This window comes from Phalangium opilio, unplaced genomic scaffold (genome assembly GCF_054372755.1).
Source record: "Phalangium opilio isolate 3A_F unplaced genomic scaffold, DU_Popi_V2 ptg000082l_1, whole genome shotgun sequence".
Lineage (NCBI taxonomy): Eukaryota > Metazoa > Arthropoda > Arachnida > Opiliones > Phalangiidae > Phalangium > Phalangium opilio.
In genome coordinates, this window is record NW_028324189.1 from 9,849,998 (window position 1) to 9,876,085 (window position 26,088).

At 35.4% G+C, this 26,088-nt stretch overlaps 1 protein-coding gene and 1 long non-coding RNA gene across 2 annotated transcripts in view; both read left to right on the forward strand.

Annotated features, from left to right (window-relative positions):
* LOC149651490 (uncharacterized) overlaps positions 1–26,088 on the forward strand; it is a 140,904-nt gene that overhangs the window by 58,391 nt on the left and 56,425 nt on the right. The gene's annotated exons all lie outside the window — the stretch shown is intronic.
* LOC149651493 (homeobox protein Dlx6a-like) overlaps positions 7,727–26,088 on the forward strand; it is a 28,190-nt gene continuing 9,828 nt past the window's right edge. The window contains exons 1-2 of the mRNA XM_089848443.1: positions 7,727–8,572; positions 10,607–10,788. Coding sequence (XP_089704569.1) covers positions 7,933–8,572; positions 10,607–10,788 — 822 coding nt within the window. The 5' untranslated portion in view covers positions 7,727–7,932. The remainder of the gene's footprint in view (positions 8,573–10,606; positions 10,789–26,088) is intronic.

Sequence of the window (26,088 nt, forward strand, 5' to 3'; positions counted from 1 at the left end):
ATCCCTTAATTAAATTAGCAATCATTGCCTTAATCAGCTTCTTAATTAAATTTAAGGGGCTATCTGTAAAACAATTTTTTTTAACTCGAAAACAGTGTCCCTTAGGGCAATCAAAATGGAGATAGAAGTTACATTTCCGACTCAAAATCGTTCGTCCAAAGAACATCCTCTTTTAATTTATAACATACTTATTAGAAACACATTGCATATCTTCAATTTCCTTAATTGCATTGCTTAGGAATATGTCTCTTTTCGTTGAGTCGCTTAAAGGCCGACTTCCATCGAAAAGAGTTCTAGCGAACTGAAAACCGAGCATCGAGACTAATAATGACGCGACAGCGCCGATTTTCGAATCCCCGCTGGGTCAATAGTTGGAAGGGTTCTAACTAACTGAAAGCCGTGTAATGTGGTTCTAGCGAACTGAAGATGAACAATAGAAATCCTTTTAAATTTATTTCCTCTCGAATTTTTGCTTTCCCCTGAAGGAAATTCTCTATTGCGTATCTTCAGTTCGCACGGCTTTTCAGTTAGCTAGAACCCTTCCATCTTTTACCCCAACGGGGATTCGAAAATCGGCACGGTTATACTCTATTGTTAGTCTCGATGCTCGGTTTTCAGTTCGCTAGAACTCTTTTCGATGGAAGTCGGCCTTTAATTCGGTTTATGACCTGAAATATAAAACTATATTTTTGTTTTAATATAAAGCTCGTGTCATCCAATTTAATGAGAAGAAAAAAAGCTCCATGAGTGATCACCCTTTAATATATTTAAGCCTTTTTATTTCTAAAAAAAATATATATCATTGAGATAGCATTCTCAAGTCTTGTCTTCCAGACACAAACCAGTTACGGCGGTGATGGATTTCACTTGAATCTTTTAATTCGCACGCGCTTGTATATATTTCCGAAAGAGAAAAAAATAATTAGGGTGTCAGTTATTTCATCGGCTTTTATCTCTCAATGATTTCGCATCAAAGAGAATCTATATAAGAAAGTTTTTTATCTTTTTATCTCCTTTCGATATCATAGAACCGCGTATCCGTTAGAGCGTAACTAACGAACGAAGTTATGATTCAAACAAAAATAAGTCCGATGATGGTCTAAGCTTGACTTACGGCGCGCGAACTGTATAGCGGACTTTCCCTACCCAGCTTCCTGCCGTCCGCGTATGTCTCATGCGGTCCCTTGCCGACTTCTTGCACGCCTGATTAGCTCTGACTATTGTAGACTTATGTTAATTAATGCGATGTTTTTGTTTTGGGTTAGGGATGAGGCTCGAATAAGAGATGTATATACAGAGTCGGTAGGGACTGTACTGGGAAATTTGTTTAAAACTTAAATTTAGTTATTAAAAAAATCCTGGAAATAATTATTTGTAAAATTCCACTTGCTTGAGCCTTGGAAGAAATGAATTGTAGCTATTATAGGAGCCATATCCTAATTTGTAGTATAGTTAGTTATAAGAAAATAGATGTTCGTTATGCCCATGCACACTTTGGTTCGGGAATTCTGTTGCTATTGTAGATTATTAAGGGGCGCTCCTTGAATAGATGGTCACTTGGAAATTTAACAGACTGCGTGGAAAGCCTGGAAATTTCACGAAACTTAAGTTTGGAGATTTCGTATACATAATTTACAGACTAGGAGGATTCATACCATTTACACAGGGAGGCCAGGCTTCAGGTGTTACACAAGGAGGCCTGACTCACTGGGTGAGTCTTAAGCCAGGTCTCCTTGTGTAAATGGTCTGCAAACTATGTATATGAATCCTGTTAATTATATATTTGAAATTATACTAGAATATATTTTGATATATTTTGGTCAAGGGCTTTGAACAAATGAAAGAAATTCGATATAGTTTGATCGCTTAAAATTCGATAAATTCGACCCCGATCAAAAACTACTCGTGCGAAGTTCGGAATTACATTCATTTTCCATTCTGTAGTATCTCTGGAGTACTTTGAAAGGCAATGTTCAGACAAGGGAGAGTTTGTTCAATATGTTTTTGCGGCTAAGCCATGCGCGTGACGCGTGTTGTATCTTTATTCTTTGCCTTGAAACGTAGACCATGGGTGTCCGAGCAACAATGGATGGAGGGGCTTATAGGCTTAACGTTTAAGCGCTGCTGATGGGAACCCAAAGTCCTCTCCCATGCCAAGCATATGTTAAGCGAAGGCTCGCGACTTGGACCTTGCTGCTGCATGCATGCGCGGATCCCCAAAAAACCTCCGAAAGTTACTCTATTATGTTAACTCCAGGAGCGGATAATACAGACGTTATACTCTATTGTTATCTACCATTTTTCACCCTCACTTTGTAACCGATTTTTAGGGGGTTTCTGGTTTCTGAAGCCGCGCGTTGAAAATGTATACTATAACATCACTTCATGGAGCCCTCGTACATGTTTTGTTCGATTTCAAATATTTATCTTTAAAGTTGGTTCAACTTATATGGATTTAGGGTTTGATACTGTTATTTACGAATGTGTAGAAAGGAATTCTGGGTGTCGCGGAGAGAGATGAAAATTTAAATTGAAATTGGGCATATCACTATCTGTAAACCGCAAACTTGAAAGTAAAAAAACGTATATATGACTGTAACTGCGGAATCCTATGACCTATGAGATGTTGAAACTAGTTTTAACTTGATCTTAAGTATTTCATGGTCATTAACAATAAAGAAAATCAGAAAAATTCTTTATTCGGTTTGAGGGAAATTTAAAAACCTTTGGGATCAAGTTCACCATTAACAAAAGCCTAATTTTTCTAATTATGACTCAATTTCTATTAAAATACGAAAACATTGTTGACCTAAACAAAATAGAATATTCCAAGGAACAATTTAGGTAACTGAGAACCATCCAGATTAAAAAATATATATAAATGGTATTATTCATCATTGATAAAAATCTTGATCAAACATTGTTTTAAAATATACACCGGCATTCGCAGGACGGGTTTATACCCGAAAATGATTCATTGAAATCAAAACCGGAGAAGGGGGGCTAGAATTAACTTTAGAGAACGGTATACCTTAAACCATTCTTTCTTTTATAAAAGGCTTGTTATCTCTATGGGTAATCTCGATTTTAAAAACTCCCTCTGGCTAATGTTAAGCCATGCACTGGAACGTTGTCCATCCGCATTTTGATTCTCACGTAAAATAATTTTCATTGACCCTGACCATGGAAAGTATACAAACTCAACCCACTTGATCTAGAAACTAAGATGTAATCGGACAGACGAATTCAAAATTGGACTCTTTCAGATCTAAGCCTTGGCTGCGATCTCAATGGCGCAGTTTGCTTTTCGTGCCGTAATTGTAATCATTGGGTAATTTTGGTTTGGCACGCCACGTATAGTAACGCACCACTCTACTGTACTATAAGATGACCTTTAACCTTCTACTTATATTTCTCTTTGCGTGTCTTTCCTTGGTGGTATGGTCGGGTCTCCCATTGAATTTACGGGGAACTAGCTTGCTAGACGGTTCCTTTTTTTCATACTGAAGTTTTTGGGCGAAAGTTTCAGTGTCCACTCGACCGGAACGTTTTGGTTTTTTGGCTCTGCGGCTACATGGGATTATTTTCTTTCTTATTTTTATTTTACCATACATGATTTCCGGTCTTGAGTCAAGTTTGAAATAATTTTTAATTTTTATTTTATAAAAATATTTTGGGTTTTTGAATTTTTTAAAAAATTGGTTACTTAAGTTTTCGCTATAGCTAAAGAGAGCTCAGTATATTTTAGCTCTAATTAAATTTAACGTTAGGTATTTAACCAATTATTGACAACCCTGAAGCGCGTGCGCGGTTTACAGTTCAGAAATTGGGAGATGGAAATTTCACAAGCCCCTTTCGATTTTTTTTTCTTGAAACTCCATTTTTTTTTTATTATTATAAATTCGTTTAAAATGCAAATTATATGTATTTAAACAAATATGTTTAAAAATTTCAAAGAGCACTTATTTATCACATCATAATTTCGCCTTATTCAAAAAGTACACGCGTTGTTGAGAAGCCGAAAGAAGAAAAATTAAAAGAACTTAAAATGAAAATTATAGGTATTTTCTAGCATCACCCCAATCGTCCAATTTGGTTAAAATACATTCTCAACCCACTGAAAAGTCGGTGGTATTAAAAAACTACGGTTATTATAAAAAAAACTTTCCTCTCGATCGCGTACGTTAGAGAGATTGCATCCCTATAGCTTAAACACTGGGTATTATAACCCCAAGTATTACGTAAACAATTATAATTAAGCTTTTTTTGACATGGGAAGAAAACTCATGATGGCGGGAAAAAACATAACACCCAGTTATTTTGGCGGGAAAAAAAATGAATGCCTTTTGTCAAACTAAAACCGTAAAAACGCCAATTTGGTTAAAGAAAATTAGGTATCCAGTTAAACGTTTGGTTTATTTTTCTTCCTTTCTTTCGTTATACTAAGCCTAAATCGGGCCTAATCATTTGAACCCAGCTTTTGCCTTACATATACTTTGACGTAACGTAATTGGTTGTCAACCCATAGGACCGGGACTGATCAAAAGTGGCAATTAGAGTATGTTAATCATTAGCTATTACTATATACGGGGGTATTGTCAATAATTGGTGTGTGTCGACGTTTTTCCCGCGAGTACTCACGGGTTAATGGCGCTCATTTTTCGCGCCTTGTCAATCAGCTGCATTGGGGTTTTAGCTATTTTGACACGCGCCAAGGGACCCCTAGGTGTATACTTACCTGTAGTTTTTTGTCCCCTTCTGTCTCTGCCCCTAAAGGATTTGACACTATACGACTAGCTGACGTAATGATTATTATATCGCTCGTTTTATGGTGGTATACCGTAATGTTTACTTTGGACTATGGTCACTTCAGGTAGGGGGTTGGGACAATTACAATCGTGTCTTTGTTGGAAAATGGTTAGTACAAGTTAATGATTATAGCGTTTTGAGAGGGAGAAAAAATGTCGTTAACGTTATTGAAATACGTTTGCCAGTATCGTTGTTTTTTTTAACTGGGATACATTACATTTCATTGGAATGTAATTCCCATAATATACTTAATTATCCTTGCTTTCTTAGCTTAATCATCCTTAGTTTTATGACGTAATGACGCAATATTTGAAGTTTTTAAATGGTAGCTGGTATAAGCTATAACTGGCAGTCCTGCATGCAGCATATTTATTAAATTAAATATCGCTATGAGTATTAATACTACCTGCAATCAAGCTGATATTTGCTTACAATAAAAATGAAATTTATAGTGATACTAGCACTTTAATATTTCGTGATGAACCGCAATTAATTATTATTTTTTTAATCTCTTAACCAAATTGTCATATCCCCTCTCTGTTTAGTAAAAGATCTAATGCGAATGAAAGATTCTAAGTTAATATGAAAAAACCTTTAATATCAAAAAGAAACCGCTTTCTTTTGTCTCCAATTCGCGTACGGTTTTTTACAAGCATGAGTGACGTTACAACTTATAGAATTCCCCATTTTTTTTTAATATAAATATATATTGCGTATATACATGACACCGGTCCACTTTTTGCCAGTACCTACCTTTTGTCTACTTGTTTTTGACATGTGATGTTAAATGACTGACATATTTTTTAAAAAAATATAGTTTTTTATATGTATTTTAATATAAGTCCTATGATGTATATCTAAGATGAGAGGATTTAATCAGTTCATGCACAATGGTGGAGTTGTTGTATGTCAGAGATTGGTATTGTGGTCCTTACCACACCCATTTTAGAACGACCTGTTTAAAATGCCTGAGCAGTATAATATGTTTTGTGGCTTTATTATGGGTTGGGCCATCTTGTTCACTAACCAACGTTTTAAAGGCCGACTTCCATCGAAAAGAGTTCTAGCGAACTGAAAACCGAGCATCGACACTAACAATGGAGCGACCGTGCCGATATTCGAATCCCCGCTGGGGTAAAAGATGGAAGGGTTCTATCTAACTGAAAGCCATGCAATGTGGTTCTAGCGAACTGAAGATACACAATAGAGAATTTCCTTCAGGGGAAAGCAAAAATTCGAGAGGAAATAAATTAAAAAGGATTTCTATTGTTCATCTTCAGTTCGCTAGAACCACATTGCACGGCTTTCAGTTAGCGAGAACCCTTCCAACTTTTGACCCAGCGGGGCTTCGAAAATCGGCACGGTCGCTTCATTGTTAGTCTCGATGCTCGGTTTTCAGTTCGCTAGAACCCTTTTCGGTGGAAGTCGGCCTTTAATCCAATTTTAAATTATCCCTAAAATACAGTAATGAGGTGGCAGTAATAATTTAACGTTTAAATTTAATTTATTACGTTGTAAATATATATATTTTTTAATGTATTGAGGGAAAAATAGTTTTACAGGCGTCCTATGCTAAACAATGCAGAAACCATTCCCCTGTATGATGGCTTTCCCCCAAAACTATTATTGTCATTCGAATTACTAGTAAACGAAACAAACCTCTAGGCAAAATTTGAAATTGTCCAGTTTAATTTTATTTACAATTACAATTTACTAATTAATAGATAAAACTAAACCGTGTGACAATTTCACTTTCAAAATGGTCCCCACCCTTATTATTTACTTACATTACTAACTTACTTAACTTACAGAAAAGACCATTATGTTAATCAAGCCTTCCAGTCAAAGTTAAATTAAAAAAAATATATAATAATGAAATATATTTTTAAATACTTAATAACACTAAGGTTTTAATTAAGAAAACGCGTGCTATGAATTTTAATTAATTAATCACCCTGTGTATTTATTATTTTTTTTTTGTTTTAATTTATATAATATGGTAATGTTGGTATTATCATATCATGTCATATCAAATACGGTACGGTATCATAAATTGCCATAAAAGGGGGTGTGCTCTCTGAGAAATATTTCGGGATAATATTAAAATATATTAAATATCAGCGATATCATCTTAATACCAGATAAATGGGCGTTTAAAAAGTGGCCCTGGTGTTAAGGATGATACACCGGGAGAAAGGGGCGTTTGTACTTAAGACCCGGCTGGATATGTCTATAAGTACTTGTAACCATACCGACAGTGTGGCGCCAACTTTTCGCCTCCCGCCTTTTTTCGAAGTAAATTTTTTTTTCTTTGGGCCTAGTGTTTCCCATCTTTGCTTAACGCATCGTTTCGTAGTTCCTCTCATTCTGTTGCAAGTCGATTTTCAGTTGAGACGTCGTATGTACCAACGCCTACCTGTTGAGGTTCTAAGAGCTCCACTATATATAAAAAAGTATTTAATATCGAATTTTTCGGTGGTGTCTTTTAGTAGCCCGAGGTTTTCTATTCCATGGGCTAGAAGACTAGTACCCCCTTTTTTTACCGACGAAAGATTTTGTGCCTGCGAGCAACAACCAGTTTTCTTCCAAGTCTTTTTTTTTTGGCTCGCTACGTTCCCTCTTTCCGAGAAAATTCAGCTACACTTTCTCTCTACGAGGAGAGTTTAGTAAAGGCTGGGAGAAATATCCTTGGAAGGATTTTTTTGCTTTCCCACCCCGTTTCGGTTGCGACGTCGAGGAATATTCAACGTGTTCAACTACAACGTCAGTACAGTACCGAGCCGCTGCTCCGAAAAGCTTGAGGTGGTATCCCCCTGTGTACAGAGCGAGAGAGAGCGAGCGAGAAAGAGTAGCTTTGGCTTTGGTCTCTGGTCTCAGGTTCTCTCCTCCCTCTCGACGTTGGATTTTGAGTACGGACGGACGTCTTGTCGAGTTGCTCTCTCTTTTTTCAGTGTGTTGTATTAAGAGTACTGAACTGAGATCAGGTTGGAGTTGGTTGAAACGGCGAGTAGCGGGTTGGGTAGAGTTGGTTGAGTGACGTAGCGTGACGCCGCCCTTTAGGCGCGCGCCATTTCCCGGTTGGTAAAAGAGGAAGATTCGTCTGTATTTTTGGCGCCGGATTTCATGGCGTCGGCCTCGGTTTCGACCAATTGGGCGCATTCGGTCGGTCTTAGAGGCGGAGATCGTTCGGGGGGAATATCTCCGGTCGACGGTAGCGACGAGGAGCGCGGCAGCGGTGGTTTAGCCAGTTCACGTAGTCGTTCGTCCACGTCGGTCGTAACACGCTCGCCCGTCACGAGCAACGCTAATAACGCGAGCAACGTCGTTTCAGCAGCAACAGCGGCCGCCGCGTTGTATTTCGGACGTTGTTCCGCCAAAGCCGCCACCACGTTGAATTTTAGCGAGTTCTCGGCTGCCACCTACCCCAACATGGCGGGGACGGCGGATAGCCTTGACCAGGAGGTAGCCAACAAGTCGGCCTTTATGGAAATTCAACAGCAGGCGGCGGCCGGACTGAATGCCATGCCGCACCACGCTCAGGGTTACCCCATACGGTCGGCTTACTCGTCGCAACAGTCCCAGCACGAGGCATTCGCCAATTCTCAGGCCGGAAGACCCCTCGGAGCCTACCCCTTTTCCATGAACAATTCCTCGTTAAACTCTGGTTTGCATAATTCGTACACTCATCCTAGCCATTACCTCGCCAGTTATCCGACCAACGTCGGTTCGTGTGGCGCACCATGCTCTTCACCCACCAGAGACGGTAAGTACCCATTTTTACCTTTCATAGTTTGCAAATACGGACAACATACGCTTAAAAATGAACAACCAACCTAAGACCCCCCCAAAAAGACCCTATCTTGACGATAAACTCGAAGACCGTGCCGCACACTCTCGAGACAAATGCCAAAACGTGAAATGCCAGTTGTCACAGTACGGTTGTTCATTTCACATCCATAAGTTGTCTTTATTTCTCAATTCAACCTATCGAGCACCAGTTAGAGTCAGTTCAGTTAGAGATATGGTACTACTATCATTTAGACATAAAATAAAATTAGGCCTGCAATTAAGTTTCTTCCGAATTCTTGGTATATATGAGGCGATGATAATTAGCGTCGGACCGTTTTCGCACAAACTCTTAATGAGAAAAACCTCACCGCGCTGCACGGCGCGGCTCCTCGCTTTTAATTGCCGAAGCGCCAGTCTGTCCGGGACAGATCTTCTTAAATACTGCCGTCAATACACGCGGCATGCCATCCGCGCTTCTCTTTTCTTCCTTACTGGAATTCCTTTCGCGCCTTTTTTCTTTATCATTTTTTGTTTTTTTCTTTCTAATGACACTACACGTTACTTACCAGTCTTTTTATATAAACACGCATACATCTCACCCCACTGTCTCAGGCGGTAATTTGAGGCGTCCAAATTGGACCTAATTTTTAGTCGCGTCCATCCCCGGCGCGGAACTCTCGCCTTTCCCGCCATTTCTCGATCGGGGTATCTCTTTGGCGCCCTTTGGGTTGATTTTAGATCGATTTGCGTAATTTTCACCGTTAGAACGAATTTGAGACACAATGAGCGGTCGTTGGTGGTTTGGACGGTTTATAATTGGTTTTGGGTGCCAAAGGAATTAAATCCTTCATTACCTTCTTTAATGGGCCATTTGACTCGGCAATTCTTGGGTTGAAATTACTCTCGGGTGTCGTGCCGAGCTCATTTGGACGGGGGATGGTAGTTAGGGGGTTGCCGTTGATATGATGCTAGCTTTGAGGCGCCTTTTTTCTTTCTTTCTTTAATTGGCGATGGTCATTAGAATCCTAGTCAAAACATTACCACGTGTTGCCTATCTTACACCATAAACACTTTCCCTCGAATTAGGTTACTATTGTTTGTTTATTCGACATGTTTAATTTTAATACGATTATATTTCTACAAAGTACTTAAGTGTTAAGTTTAAAAGTGTACTTAAGCGATTTAATTTTAATTTCTTATCTTTTAAACTTAATTTAAATTATTCACTTCGATTCTTTCACGGGAGTTTCTCAATTGTTAAAATCGTTTTCTCTCGATTTCAAAATCCGTTTTAATTTCGTAAAAATTTACCCAGATTTCATTAAATCCCAAACAGTATTTCGCGAGTTTCTAGCACATTTCTTGAAATTTCTCCACAAATACTTGCGAACTGAAATCATTATAAACCACGATTTTGCGCCAATTTTCACGAGTTTTGTTAAATTAACCGAAAAATTAAAGAAAAAAAGAAACTTGTGGAAAGAATATTTAAGTACACTTTTAATTAATCAAATGCTAATTTATCCGCCTTAAGGTGAAACAATCGTATTGTTAACAAGAATAATTTTCTTCCACTTTTTTTTTTTTGATTGAGTCAAGAGGACCAACCAGTATTTTTTTGTAGGAAACCTTCTTAATTGTCAAACTTTATTTTGACGAAGTTTTAATTGCTCTAGTATTGCACCGTTACCCCGCGGTAAACCTCGATTTTAATTGGCGGTTTTTCTCTTTTTCTGTTTTATTTTTTTTACCATAATTTTACCATAACTAGACTTAGTAAGCGGTATAAACAGACTCATTTTGACTTGACTTCTCGCGCCAGTTAATTATCGAGCCAATTTTCGCGTGATTCGTGGTCGTAATTCGGAGGAAACCTTTCGCGGCGAAATCTAAAAACTTAATTTCGCAAAAGTTTTACGTTTTAGGCCTATTCCTATTGTTTTTATTTGAGCTCGTGATGATGGTGTACGAATTGAATTTTTAAAGTGCATTTCATTTTAATAAACAGACAAATCTGGTTTAGAAGAGACGTTGAGAGTCAATGGAAAGGGCAAAAAAATGCGAAAGCCCAGAACGATATACTCGAGTCTGCAATTACAGCAATTAAACAGAAGGTTTCAAAGAACGCAGTACTTGGCGTTACCTGAAAGAGCGGAATTAGCCGCGTCTCTGGGTCTAACGCAAACGCAGGTAAGCGCTGAGAAAAGCCAAACATTTTTTTATATCTTCATTCAACACAATTACCATTCTCTTCAAACCAATGTGAACCAAAAACAACGCGAAACATATTCGTAAATATATATTTCTTGCAAAGAAATATCGATAATTCATCATCTATTAGAAACTGAAGTCCTTAACCTAAATATTCTGTAAGTTCTGCTCAGAGATGGAAATAATTAAATAAACAACAAACATGGATCGGGGTTTAACAGACCACTTTCATCTTTGTTGATGTTTTTAAAAAACGTCTGCAAATAAACGTCTTCATGCTAAGAAAGACGTCAATTCAACCCCTTGTACTGTATCCATCTTGCTTTGAAAGACATTCGATGTACTGCACAGTACTTACTGCACGGTGCACCATACCTTACTGGGGGGCAATATAATAGTGTATTTCATGACTTGAACTCTTTCTCTGAAGTACTTCGCTCCCCCTAGCCCAGTAGGAAGTTCAAATCCATAGCCTTTAAGTTATAAGATACCCACATGTAAAGTGTTAGTTTTAATTCAAATACACTGTCATAAACATAAACAAAAGCACAGGTTTGTATTTGATTTAAAAATTAAAAAAATTGAAAACAAAGGGCCTTCCTAGCGAGACAGCATAAACTTTTATTTTGAAAGTTTCCCCTAAAACCTAAACTATACTCAACCGGTTTTAAACGGTTTTGTAACTCTGGCCTGTGTGCCTTGGCACTGCGTTCACCATTACCTTCATGTACTTAACCGCGTTCTCGTTGGCTTCAGGCCCTTTCGCGTGTAAGTAGCTTTTATACTGTACTGCCAGGTGGTATGGATAATTCCTGGAAAAAATGGTGGGTTTTAGCTCTCGGCGGAAAAGGATAGCGTACAGCAACAGCAGTTGTGGCGTGTTGGTACCGAACCGACGTGTAGTTTAGGGTGTAGGGGTTTTGTGCCAAAAGGTCTAGGATTTCACTTTTTGTACAACTTTTCTATTGAGAATTTCTAAGCCTCGGTCTTCCTACCTTAGCTTCTACTACAGTCCGTATGTAGCCTTCAACAGCGGTTTTAGGTGACTTATTACTAGTATACTTTAGTAAAGTAACTATGGGGAAAAGTGGGACGAACTGATGCCCCCAGAATGGCGTGCTTTTACCCGCCTGGTCATCATGTATGTTTTGGCAGATTTGGGGGGTGTATTTTTTTTATAGATTTTTAATATAAGAACTTTGAGTTTTATTTTATACAATATACAAATAGTCAAATCCTACTTTAAAAAGTGTAAAATTTAACGTAGAGAAATATAAAAGAAAAACAAGTTTCTAGGCGAAATTTTAATCCCCTTTAAGTTTAATTTCTGCTAAAAATTTTACCGGTTATAGTCTTAAGAAATCTAAAATTATGAAGTGTGAATTATTAGGAAGAGATAGGATACTTTATCCAGTTTTATCACTTAATTTTCCAACCCCTTGGAAATATTCAGAGAACAAACGCAGGTTTGTGAATCTGTTTTTGTTTTAAAATTTAAATGCACGAACACGGCCAATGGACCATTTACCCAAGATTCCTTTAGTTGTTTTTGGTAGACCTATTTTAATTTAATGGTTAGTTTTCTGATGATATTTTGGGTTGATTGGGATTATTTTCTTTCAAATTATCTTTAGTTTATGGCAACTTTCCAATCCCTCCGTTAATTTAGATGAAAAAGTGGTTAAAAAAATTAAAATTCTGTGCTATACCCTCTCTAAAGTGATAAATCTCTTAATTTAATTAATTCAATCTCTAAATGACCTTTATTAAAATTTTAGAAAAAAACCTCAATATAAATGATGATTATCTCAGTTTGTTCTCTAATATTGAAAATATGTAGTATATAACACAACACGTGTTTTGAGGGGGGTTTAGAAATACGTAGTAAAAGAGATTCTCATTTCTGGTTTTGGAATAATTTTAATATTAAAACCGTATAGTCGTTAGTTGTCCAAATGTAATATTTTATTCGTGATGCGATGTTAAGCCTAATGGATATTTTACGATCCGTCTACGAGTGAGGGTTTTAATTTTAGAATATAGCGCCGTTAATTTCAATGTCATTTTAATCAAAAGTACAAATTTGTGTGGTTTCTTTCTCATTTGAATAATGGCGATTTGCATTTTCACGTTTTAAAAAATATAATTTATTTATTAATTTTATTATTATTATTATTATTATTTTGGTTTCATTTTAATTAATTTGATTTACAACGATTAAATTATTAAAATATATTATTAAGTTTATTTATTTAATATTTTTATAATTGAAATTAAAACCCTCAAATCAAAATTTGCATTAATTTTAAAAAATCATCCAAACAATTTAAGATTTTGAGTAAAAACATTTATTTGATTTACAACGATTAAATTATTAAAATATATTATTAAGTTTATTTATTTAATATTTTTATAATTGAAATTAAAACCCTCAAATCAAAATTTGCATTAATTTTAAACAAAATAAATAATTTAAGTTAATTTTACTTAAGATTTTAAGTAAAAAAATATATTCAAAAGTTAATCCTGCCGTAGCTAAAATTGACGACGTTTATTTTTATAACAAACCAATGCGGGTAATTCCACTTCATTTCAAATAGGAATAGGAAAATTTTCAACTGTACCCAAAGTATTAAAACAGTTTTACTTCCGAAAAAAGAAAAAAAATAAGTTATATAAATAAAAATTAGCCAGAAAATAAAAAAAGTCGAACAGGAACCTTAAAAATAACATGATTTACTTTAGTTTTTTTCTTTCTATATTTCAAATCTACTTTCACTCTCAAAACCAATTGTACTTCCCCCTAGTGAAGTTGTTCACTTCCGGTATTGAGGTATTACGGATGACAGACAGTGGCAAGAGAGCGGGGTAATAATTGTATCAATAAGTTAAACCATCGTATAGTTTGCTTCAATTGTACTATATATTTTTTTTTATTCTCACTTTTGCTTTTCTAACCGCTCTATATCTTTGTTACTTCAAGCATTCAATCGAATCTTTCCGATTTTCTTTAAAACGCTATTATTTCTTTTTTTTTAATATGAAAAAACCTAGATAAATAGTGGGTTTTTTTTTATAATATTATAGTAGCTTTCTAAATAGTAAAAAGAAGTAATATTTAGGCCCAACTATCTTTTTCTTATAATAAAATTAAATTAAATTATAACTTTATTGAAAATATACAAAAACATTTGTGGTTTTCCACCACCAGACGATAAGAAAATTATTCATATTTTTTTTTTATTATGAACTTTAAATTTTAATAGATTTTATTAATGATTATATTTTTTATGTAGGGGGTATAATTCTCAGGTACATTTATTAGCAGTCGTAAAGGGGATTGTCTACCATTGGGTCGAATCCCATTGGATCGAATGTCTCGTTCGATCGAATCCCATTAGACCGAATACCGCAATTTGGGCGGTTTTCCAATCATGAATTTTCCTTTCAATCCTATTTTTCTATTGATTTTCCTATTAAACTTCTTGTTATTGCAGAAAATACTAAACCAAACGTAACCTAATATAACAGTAATGTTTTGGAAAAGGCATATTTTTGGAGAAGTCAATGAAGCTAAATTTCAATATTTTGGAAAAGGCGTAACATTGTTAAATGATTTATAAATTATTACTAACCTAATTTAACCAAACCTAACCTAACATAGAAGTAATGTTTTGGAAAAGGCATATTATTTGAGAAGTCAATGAAGCTAAACATCAATATTTTGGAAAAGGCGTAACATTGTTCAATGAATTATAAAATATTACTAACCTAACCTAACCTAACCAAACCAAACCAAACCTAACCTAACATAACAGTAATGTTTTGGAAAAGGCATATTATTTGAGAAGTCAATGAAGCTAAATTTCAATATTTTGGAAAAGGCGTAACATTGTTAAATGATTTATAAAATATTACTAACCTAACCTAACCTAACCTAACCTAACCTAACCTAACCTAACCTAACCTAACCTAACCTAACCTAACCAAACCTAACCAAACCAAACCTAACCAAACCAAACCTAACCAAACCTAACCAAACCTAACCAAACCTAACCTAACCTAACCTAACCTAACCTAGCCAAACCAAACCTAACCAAACCTAACCTAACCTAACCAAACCTAACCAAACCAAACCTAACCAAACCTAACCTAACCTAACCAAACCAAACCAAACCTAACCTAACCTAACCAAACCAAACCAAACCAAACCAAACCTAACCAAACCAAACCAAACCTAACCTAACCTAACCTGACCTAACCTAACCTAACCTAACCTCACGTAACCTAACCTAACCAAACCTAACCTAACCTAACCAAACCTAACCAAACCTAACCTAACCTAACCTAACCAAACCTAACCTAACCTAACCTAACCAAACCTGACCTAACCAAACCTAACCAAACCAAACCTAACCTAAACTAACCTAACCTAACCTAACCTAACCTAAAAATAAAATTGATTTTCTTATTAAACTTCTTGATACTGCAGCAAATAATATGTGTTCACCAATAACATTCTTCAATAAATTTCAGAAAATAACTTCCATTTTTGGAAATTGTCTAACCCTAACCTAACCATACCTAACGTAATCTAACCTTACCATTAAGAGATCTCCCTCCCAAGTACTGACGGCGCTCGATGCTGCTTAACTTCTTCGATCATCCAAATCACTTTATCCATTGCGCTACTGGAGCCCGTTAACTCAAGGAAAACGCCATGATTTTATATGTGTAAACCCATCCCATTCAGTCGAAAGCTCTTCCATTTAAATATTCCCATTCAGTAGAAAATCGCTCTTTGGGCTATAAATTGTTTTAAATTTGGCTACAATTTTAGAAATTTGAATTCGATCCAACGGGATTCGATCCAATAGGATATTACCGTAAAGGGAGGGTCAATTGTTTTCTGGAATTTTTTTATTTTCCATGATAAATTTGGAATTAGGCTTAGCTTTAAATGATACATGGTAATTTTGATGGTTTTTTTTCTCTTTAATTTTGAACCAGCGAAGTTCTTAGTGTTCTCGTGAGTACAGCGAAAACCTGTGAAGTTTACACTTAATCGTAAATTAGGCAATTTAATTCAATTTGGGTAGGTTTTATATCCAAATGATCTATGACCAGGAATTATTAATCCTAAATTGGCAAAGGCTTAATAGGTTTTTTTTAAAAAGGCAATACCATGCCTTGCCAGCCACCACTTGCGGGGTAGTGATTAAGCCATGCAATAAGGGTGTCACATAAACGACTTAATAAAGCGGAACCGGATGTCTCACTTTCAGTTAACTATTATATACTATAGATATATCATCATTGGGGTTAGAAAAAAGGTCCCGAACAGGGGATGTAGGAAAAACCTTGCATATACGCCATTAGTTTTAACGAGCTTGCCTCGATGGCAGCATGGCCATGTTTATACGCCATTAGCGGCACTGCATGCATTGTGGGGAACCCCTAACCCTCTCCTATGGGTACTGAATATCGTTTTCAAACTTAGGAAACCCCCTACCTACCTAAAGTTCCATTACGGGATCATCTAACCGTATAAAAATCTGCAGCGTATATATACGTCTTGCATATTGGCGCGGTTTTTTTGAACGTGCCAATCGGCCCGCAATTGAAGAATATATTGCTGTACAACAAGAAACATTTGAACACGAAGTTAGAACTCTGCGTTTAGGACATAAAATTAGGAGTATTTTTGCTCTGATCTGTAAATAACTCCTTCGCTGTTCATTTTACCATGCAACATTGAGGGTTCAACTAACTATTTTTCTATGGCTTTTTCGAAGCTTTGCTAAATGAACACTTATCATTTAAATATTAACTTGACTTCCCTACTTTATTTTTCTTAAAATTATTATAAAAGCAGTATAAAAACTAATTTTATGTGTCTTATCTAATTACCCCTGCCCCTATTGATACCTAAAAGAGACTATTGAAATTACCGCCCTTTTAACTTTAACCCTTTCTTAACTTAAACGCCATGCACTTCACAGGGTAGTCAGTTATTTGTGACCCTTGCATCAATTCACATCGGGTTTGCAACTGAATGATTATTACTGAATCGAACAGAATACTAGAAGCTTTTCAGTATCTGTTGAATTGCACTCGTCACAAATGTCTGCACACTATCCAGGCCTCAAACCAAAGTTCAATATTTGTGTATTACATGCCATAAACCTCGGACTGATTCATTTCTCTTGAAATTTCAGTGTATTTTGACAGACGGTGTACAGTTTTGGTTTAGTTATAGTGAATCTAGATTGGACGTTCAATACCTATACGGACGTATATATACACTATACTCTAGTTATTTTAATATCACGTAGCGTTACGTGCCGATAAGCCTAAACGAACTAATTTATAAAAACATCGCCGGTACTATAACGCCGCCACGTTTCCATTTATATTACAGTAACGATACTATATGCAGTGCATTGCACACTTGGGTGATTCGCAGTCGATATTATACACTTTTAGTTTTAATAGCTTTTTAATGGTAATCAAGTTTATATAAATATTATAATAGTTTGTTTTAATCCGCGGATATCGTTCCTTCCCATTTAAGTGACCAGAAGAATTTAATTTAGAAACAAACTTTCTCTTTAATGTTAAGTGCGTGCTTGTTGTTAATCTTTTAATGGGGTGACCATTAACCACAGGTCACGATAGGATAAATAGGCAAAATTCACCAAGAGGTTTTTGAACATTGGATTTATAATATATGGACACAAGTTTTATAGTGTTTTGAAAATTGGCCTCGTAAGTGTCAAGGAATTTTGAAAAATTGGCCTCATAAGTGACAGGGAATTTTTAAAATGGCCTCAATCATCAGGGGATTTTTAAAATGGGCCTCAATCATCAGGGAATTTTTTAAATGAGCCTCAATCATCAGGGAATTTTTAAAATGGGCCTCAATCATCAGGGAATTTTTAAATGAGCCTCAATCACCAGGGAATTTTTAAAATGGGCCTCAATCATCAAGGAATTGTTTAAATTTGCCTCAATCATCGGGAAATTTTTTAAATGGGCCTCAATCATCAGGGAATTGTTTAGATTTGCCTCAATCATCGGGAAATTTTGAAAATGGGTCTCATAAGTGCTAGGGAATTTTAAAAATGGGCCTCATAAGTGCCAGGGTAGTTTTTAAATGGACCTCAATCATCGGGGAATTTTTAAAATGGGCCTCATTAAGTGCCAGGGAATTTTGAAAAAGAGCCTCAATCATCGGGGAGAAGTTCAGGAAATTGAACATTTACTCAGTATGTCAGGGAAACCAATGAATTTTACTTAGTTGCTAACAATTTCTCATAACGCTTGTTAATTTTGATTTAAAATCAGAAACTCCATTGTAAAAGTTAGAAAAAAACTTAGATAAACATTGAATTTTATTCTGAATATATATTGAGACAAGCTTTCAGCATTAATTAAGATTAAGGCGTCTGTTAAAAATTTGACATTAATCCCTACGTAATTAAGTTTTAAAATTATACATATCTGCCAAGTTAATTGCGCCAAAACCCCCTTAAGTTAAATGAATTTAACGCGCAAACTGAGCTCAGCACGACGTGTTTGATGTTAGGGAACATAAATCTTATCGGGCGAGTTTTCTCTCTCTCTCCATTGAAATTCGGCGAAAGTGGTAAATAATAAATGATCCCTAGCTCAATCCATCCTCTCTGTAGCCGAGCTGAGAGCTAGGAGGAAGATCTAGCTCTCTGGCTATCTCCCCTTGTCGACGGGACGGGAAAATCATTTATACTTGAGTTGAGCTTTTTGGCCCCACTTGCCCTTATAGTAGATGGGTATTTTTAATTACACGTTAGACGCGTGTTTCCCCGCTATAACAAAAGACTCGAGAGCTCGGGCCATCGTTAGCCCGGCGCGAACGTTACGTACCGTGAAGTAGGAGGTTTTTTCCTAAACAAAACTACCCTGTAAAAACAGCGCCCATTTATAGAGAATACCGTTATATCGAACAGTTTTAGCCAAATCCCGTTGGATCCCAGTTGGTAAATGGTATAATATCAACAAATAAAGAGACTAGGTATAAATAATTACGTGTACTTATTGTTTATAAAGTGGTTATTTAACTAATTTATTTATTTATTTATTTATTTATTTAGAATTAATCGAGGGTTATGAAGCCTTATAAGAGCTTGGGTACGATACCCCTTTAATACCAATAGATAGTTTTCACACATGGATAATTCATACCATTTACACTAGGAGACCGTGCTACCTGGAGGACAAAAACCCGTCTACTTTTGCCCTCCAGGTAGCTTGGCCTCCTGGTGTAAATGGTATGAATCCTCCATGTGTGAAAACTATCTATAGTTAACGAGAAATCAACGTGCAACTAATGACACCGCAACTATAGGAATAGCTAGATTTTAATTTGAATTTTAATATCTTTAATCTCTCATAACAATTTTTCTCTCCACAAAATCACATAAACGGTGCCATATATAGTCTCGAAAAAGAAATTTAACAATAATCTGTTCCCAAACCACCACGACAGGTCTATTGCGCCACTTCACCGCGCGACAAAATCCATATCGACAAATGCACGCGCACGGATTCTAGCGCGAGATATGGTATATCAAATGTCCCTCACCCTCCTCAATGTTAAGGACATAATCTATAAGGGTCATCTATTTATCCGTGACCCGTAACATCGGCACGAGACTTTATCTATATATTTCCCGCCTTTTATCTATCTTCTTAGCGCGTGCTAAAGCTAAAAATGGCGCGGGGGATAAAGAAACGAAGTATAAGCGCGAACTACGATTGACTTTAGACGACCGGGTGGGTACTTGATGACTCTCCGTAGTCTCAGTTTGCCATGATCGGAACACGGAGAGATTCCCGAGGAAATTCCTCCCCAGCATCTTTCGATGGGATGGCGGATGCGATAAGAGATAAAAATCCCCCTGTAAACTGTAAACGCCATCGGCTGCTGCAGACGTCAACGGTGAAAGTTACCGAGATAGGTTGTTTATATGCTGTTTTTATATACCATACCACCCCAGGCAATTATTTAAATATATTATCAAATATGTTTTTAGCCCTAAGGCTGTTTTTATTGTAGTGTATAGGAAGGTATATAATATTTAGACTTGACCCCCATAAGCGAGTGGATAGATTTGACCGGATAGTGTATAAATGTGGCGAAAAACATCTCCCCACCAAACAATGACCTCACTACCGTCAAGATCGTTTTCAAACTTCCGGTATACTGTTTGGGAACTTGTTAAAAATTCCGATTTTATTTATTTATAACAAGATAACTATTGCACCGAATGACACTTGGATTGGTAAAATCAAGAAGTGATATCTTGTTTATTAGGGAGAAGGTATAAGATGCGTAAGTTTTCGCGCGCCATAGTCCCAGTCCCCCTTTCAAAATTCAAGGGGGGACGTAAAAGGAGGCTATTTCGTCTCTCCTTAGTGGAAAAAACGTAATTTTCGTCATTCGCGTCGCCCTGACGTCAGTTTTCAAGAACCAATGAGATGCTGGTTGTAATTGTAATTTAGAGGAGGGGAGTAATTCCGGACCTACGTTTGGACTGGAGATAAAGCTGCTAGAAATGTGGCGAATTTATACCTTCTCCCTAATAAACTTGATATCACTTCTTGATAAAATGTAAAGAATTTCTTATAACCATAAAGGTGTTTGTTACTACCCCTTTAAGAAATATATTTAAAGTGTTCTTCACCTCAGCATTATGCGCGGTTTTACTTCCTTGTGGTGCTGCCATGGTGTTAGTACTTGGAATTTCATATATATGTATATATATAATAAAAATTATTATTATTTATGGAAAATCTTGCACAGTAAAATTGTCATTTGGTGTACGGTTAGATATTATAAAGCTACGCTGTCGAAAACAAAACAATGGGATTTTTTCGCAATTATCCAAGATTTTTCCTTGTTTCAAATAACACCCAGTCTATTATCATGAATTTTTTTTATTTTTCTCTCTATAAATTTTATTCTTTTTTATTTAAAATAAAAATGAGAAGAGATTTTTAAACTACCACGCGATCTAACCGGTTATATATTATTTATTCCATTGGGTATATTTTTCCTCCTTTGGAAGGAGTCGCTTTTTTTTTAATGTGTCTTCTATTACATTACGTTACATTAATGTCCTAAAATTTATTCGTCATCTTTTCGATGGGGAATTGGAAGAAATATTTTGGAAGCTTGTTGCCTTCAAAATATTTTAATTATTTTTGGTGGGGAGTGTAGTTAGTTAGCCCGAGTTCAGTTCAGTTTACTTAAAATCATTCAGCCACGAAGAATATTTTAATTTTGGGGTTTTCCAACGTATAGTTTTAAAAATTAAAACCCCAGACCAGACAACACACGTAATATTGTAAACTAAATCAATCAAGAGAGAGAAAACCAGTTTCCTGTCGATGTTTCTAAAATTCTTATTTCTCTGCCTGATACGTCAACAAAATACGCAATTGCATTTTAAGTTGCCTTAATTATTTCGAACACAAAATTTAATAATTTATTACCATCGCAAATTTTGCAAATCTACTCTAGACATTTTTATTTACATAAGTTTAAGGTAGTTTAGAAGAATGTTAAAAAAAGTTTAGTTAATAACAAATAAAAAACATAGCTAAAACAAAGTTTATCAAACTTAACCATTCATTTCCAAGTTCTTTCCTGAAAATTAACTTTAACCTAAAATAATAGGCAAAAAATTTCTCCAATTGTATCTTATAGTGAGTGTATGGTGTGGTTCTCGAATCACGTCAGGGGATTTTCTTATTACGAAATTTCGTGAGCTTAGTTTTTTTCCTGTCTTTCTTCTTTAGTCTTTTTCTTATTTTTGGTGGGTTTCTTTTTTTACCTGGCAGGGATTTGTTAATGTAAGGTGGAGAGGAAACACGCCATAGAGGCATCAGTAATAAGGAGGGACTTGATTCAAATAGATTGACACTGTCATACTCCTCCTTCGTTTCCTTGTACACCCTTAAAAGAAAGAGAACGCAGAAAAAGAAGAAAAAAAAAAAACAGAATTTTTTTATACCTCGCTTTCCCAAACTCAACTGAATTTAGTCCCAGAATACGTAAAAGAAAATACACAGTTTCTTATAGAACCAAGGCTTAAAAACTTTAAGCATACAGGGCTGCCAGAGAAATTCACGCTTACCACGTGAACCAAAAATGGTTACTTCAGGAATATAAAATGTTCTAATGTTCTAATTTTATAAAATTCAAGCTCCGAAAGGTGACTGCATCTGTCACCACTCCGTTAAGTACATACTCCTTGGTTAAAACGTAAAGTTAAGGTGTGAATATACATATTATCAGAGAAATTACGTATTTTCAAGCCAGCACACTATAAACTTCAATTAAATGCCTTAATCTATACATTTAACCTAATTTTTTTTTGGTTTTTTTTTTTGAATTAATACATACGTTGCGGTTTATTTTATGTCGTTGGTAATTTGAAGGCAATTATATGCTCATCATGTTAAGCCTAATTTGAAGCTGATGTACTTTATAAAAAAAAAACAACAAAGGCTTAATTCAAAGCTGCATAGTGTTAATGTGTAATCTTTAGGTTAGGTTATTTGCTAAAATTAATATGGGTGTAATTAGTCTCTGATTGTAATATCAATCAAGCTTAGTAATGTTTTCTTTTCTCATTTTAAAACTGTGTAATTTTTCTCTGTTAAACCTTTGTAAAAACCTAACCGCGTTAATATTGGCTGCTGGTTGGTTTGTTTGTTCGTACAGTACAACAGTGTACTAGTTATAACACTTGTAATAATACATACACATACCTTTATGGGCGTTAGGCTTAGCTATTTTGCCTTAAGAACCCCTGTATACTTTTTATTATTGGCAGAGTTAGGCTAGGTAGGCCTAACTGAATTTAACATTAGAACATTTGCAAAGAAAAATAAAACCTTTCTTTCTAATGTAATGCCTCAAGGTTATTCTCAGTTTTTAGCGAAGAATGGTTCAAGCTCTCTCTTCATGCATGCCTGCTATTGTATAAGATATAATATAATATTAAACTAAACAGAAGGAAATAATTACGAAGTTATAAATCGAGAAACTCAGCTGAGTCGTACGTTCCAAAACTTTGTCAATTTGGAGACGAAAATGTTCTGTCACATTTTGCTATAGGGATGTAAAAATTACTGTATCTGAATTAAATTACCATTATCTTTTCCTTCTTAAATTTAAGGGGCCATCTGTAAAACCAGAAGTAAACTCTCTTATCATAACTTGCAAACGGAACCCCTTATAGTTCAAAATGTCAGTTACATTTTCGACTCAAAATAACCCATAGGTTAACACCCTTTTAGTTAACATTAAATTTAAGTTTATTAGTACCTTAAAATCACTAATTATATTAAATATCTCCCTAATTAATTTAGCAGCGATGTTTCTATTTATAACTTCATAAATTAAGATTATAGTTTACTTCTGTATTCAGGATTAAATTCGCTATAAAAAATTCCTTTACAAGTTTTTTTTTACTGCATCAAAAATGTTCTATACCGAATTACCAATGTTATTTGTCAGTTGATATTAAGGTATTTTGTTCCGCGTTATCCAATACAAATTTACAGTCAATTAAGACGAGTTTGACTAAACATAAATACTTCTATCTGATGTGATGCTACATAGTGAGAGAGAGATAGAGGGAGGTTTAGTGTGCCCGAAAACAAGGAAAAAGATCTTTTCAACGCTAGGATAGTGTAGTTTTGCGCGAATGTGTGGTGTGTGTGTATTGTAGGATGCCCTCTAGGCCTTTTGCTAATCTAATATAATAGTCTGACGACGCCGGGGGAGGCCCTAGGTTAAGACTTAACGGTAATTAATCTTAGCCCCGTTTAATGTAATGAAATTAAGAGAGCCTTCTATGCTGCCAGCATCTCGTTGTATTCTTTATATCTTGTCTTGTAATATCGGTGCTTTACCATATCCTATGTACGTTTAGTTTATCAGATTTAAAAGGGAAGCTAAAGTATAATTTTCAGAAATATTTTTAAATATGTTTTTATTAGAATTATTTTGCAGTTTACCTTTATTAAAAAATTTTCGGGGTATAAAGCAATTAGAATATTTGATTTTTATTCTAATTCGATTGAAAAATATTTGTTAGGTTACAATATCTCAATTCTTTAATTAATTTAATCCTAAAATTTGAATATGAAAGTTTAAAAATACGCTGCAATTTCTTGAAGGATATTACGCCCAGTGCTTGCTGTATGTCATTTTTTATCCTCTTAATTTGCCATTAATTTTATTTTAATCTCGACCATAATTAAAGGATTGGCAAATAAATTCCTTCCCTCTCACTTGAACACCCAACCAACAACTTTCACATTAATTTGGTAACGGTATGCGCGTGTCTTAATGTCTAATTTAACGGATATCACTAATGATATCTCGGAGAAGAAGCAATAGACATCAGCGTCAGGAATGATATTAGTCACTCACTATACGATTTAGCCATCAAGGAGGTCAGAGTCCTGAGAATTTACTGAAATATTTTTACGGAATAAGTTTTTCCTTTGAAAAAATTAAAAGTATGAGACATCCTCCTGCCCCCCTTACTTCATCTTATCATATCATACATTCCTAACTAAAAAAATAATAAGTTAAGGAATAGAAACTATACGGTTTGATAAAACTGTGAATGACCCCTTGATTGACCAACCCTTCGCCGACTTAAAAATCTTTTAGAAACATTTATATTTGCATTTTGATAAAACTGAAAAATTATTCAAAAATACCGACCCTTGTCCGACTGTAGAAATAGACCATTTTGATGTAACTAAGAGGGGAAGAAACGGGGGTAAAGCTTTTTGCTTTCCATCTCGCTTTTTGGCGCCTGCGCTGTAGTCTTTTTGTATCATGAGAGTATGCGGAGACGAATGGCAACATACGAACCCCCTTGTAAGTCCTGATACAGAGGGTTGCCTATTCCCTTTGGTCTATTCGACAAAAAAAGTCATGAGATCATGAGTGAGTTTCTGTGCCTTAGAGTGTAATGGTTGAAAGAACGTCTCACGGACGGTTTCGCACCGGACCGTACCATATCCATAGCTGAAGGAATTTTTTTATATTCATTCTTTATTTCCAAGTATATATATATAAAAACAAAAAGAAAAATGAGAAAGTTTGAAATAAAAATCTTTGCATAATGTATGAGCCGCGCCCATGGGGCCTTCATTATTATGCGCGTTCCTCTTTTTCTCGCGACTTTACTACGTACTGTAGTGTTTGAGTGGCTTGCTTTGCCGCGGATTTATATTGTAAAACCGGTTTGAAGTTCTTAAAAATCAAATCCAATTTTTTTTATCAAGTTGAATTTTTTTTTCGACAACCAAGGCGCTTAACTACTATATCGGAAGGCTAATTAAGACCTGTTCGCATTAAATATGGTTTTTATTGTATCTCAATGATAAGAAACCCTAAATTCTCCTTAAGTTGACATTATTTACGGATTTTATTTAAATAAGTTATTTAGAGACTAACAGTTGTTTTTTTCTTGTTTGTTTGTAGAATTATGGTGTGTCAGACTTCATGTTTTAATTTATGAGAATATAATAATTTAGGGTTAATTTCCATGCACATGGTGTTACTAACTACCTTGCCAGACTTTCGCAAGTGACTGTTATATGGGTTGTCTTTGTTTTTTTAAAAAAAGTTTAAAACAAAGTCTTATGACATGTATTAAATTTTAGTCTTTGTCAAAAATGACAATGTAATAATTACATAATCACTTTATTTCCCTTTCAATTAAAACATAATGAGAATTTAAACGATTTCATTAATTAGAATTAATGTCGACTAAACTGAGGGAAATTGCCCATCATTCTGTCGTCAAATCAGCGGAACGTCTCGCTTAATTTATTATACTATATTTTATTTATTCATTAGGAAAACACGTTTTAATGTTTAGGATATATATCAGAACCAATCATCCGAATCTTTAATTTTATTTCATGGTTTGACACCAATGATCTCATAAAATTTAACACTTTCTCTCTCTCTCTCTCTCTCTCTCTCTCTCTCTCTCTCTCTCTCTCTCTCTCTCTCTCTCTCTCTCTCTCTCTCTCTCTCTCTCTCTCTCTCTCTCTCTCTTGTTTATAGTTTTTTTACATTCCTGGGGGTATGAAATGAAAAATATATATTTCAGGGTTCGTACACGACCTGGAAATCCTGGAAAACCTGGAAAAGTCAGGGAAATTGAAAATGGGCCTAATAGGTCAGGGAAAAGTCAG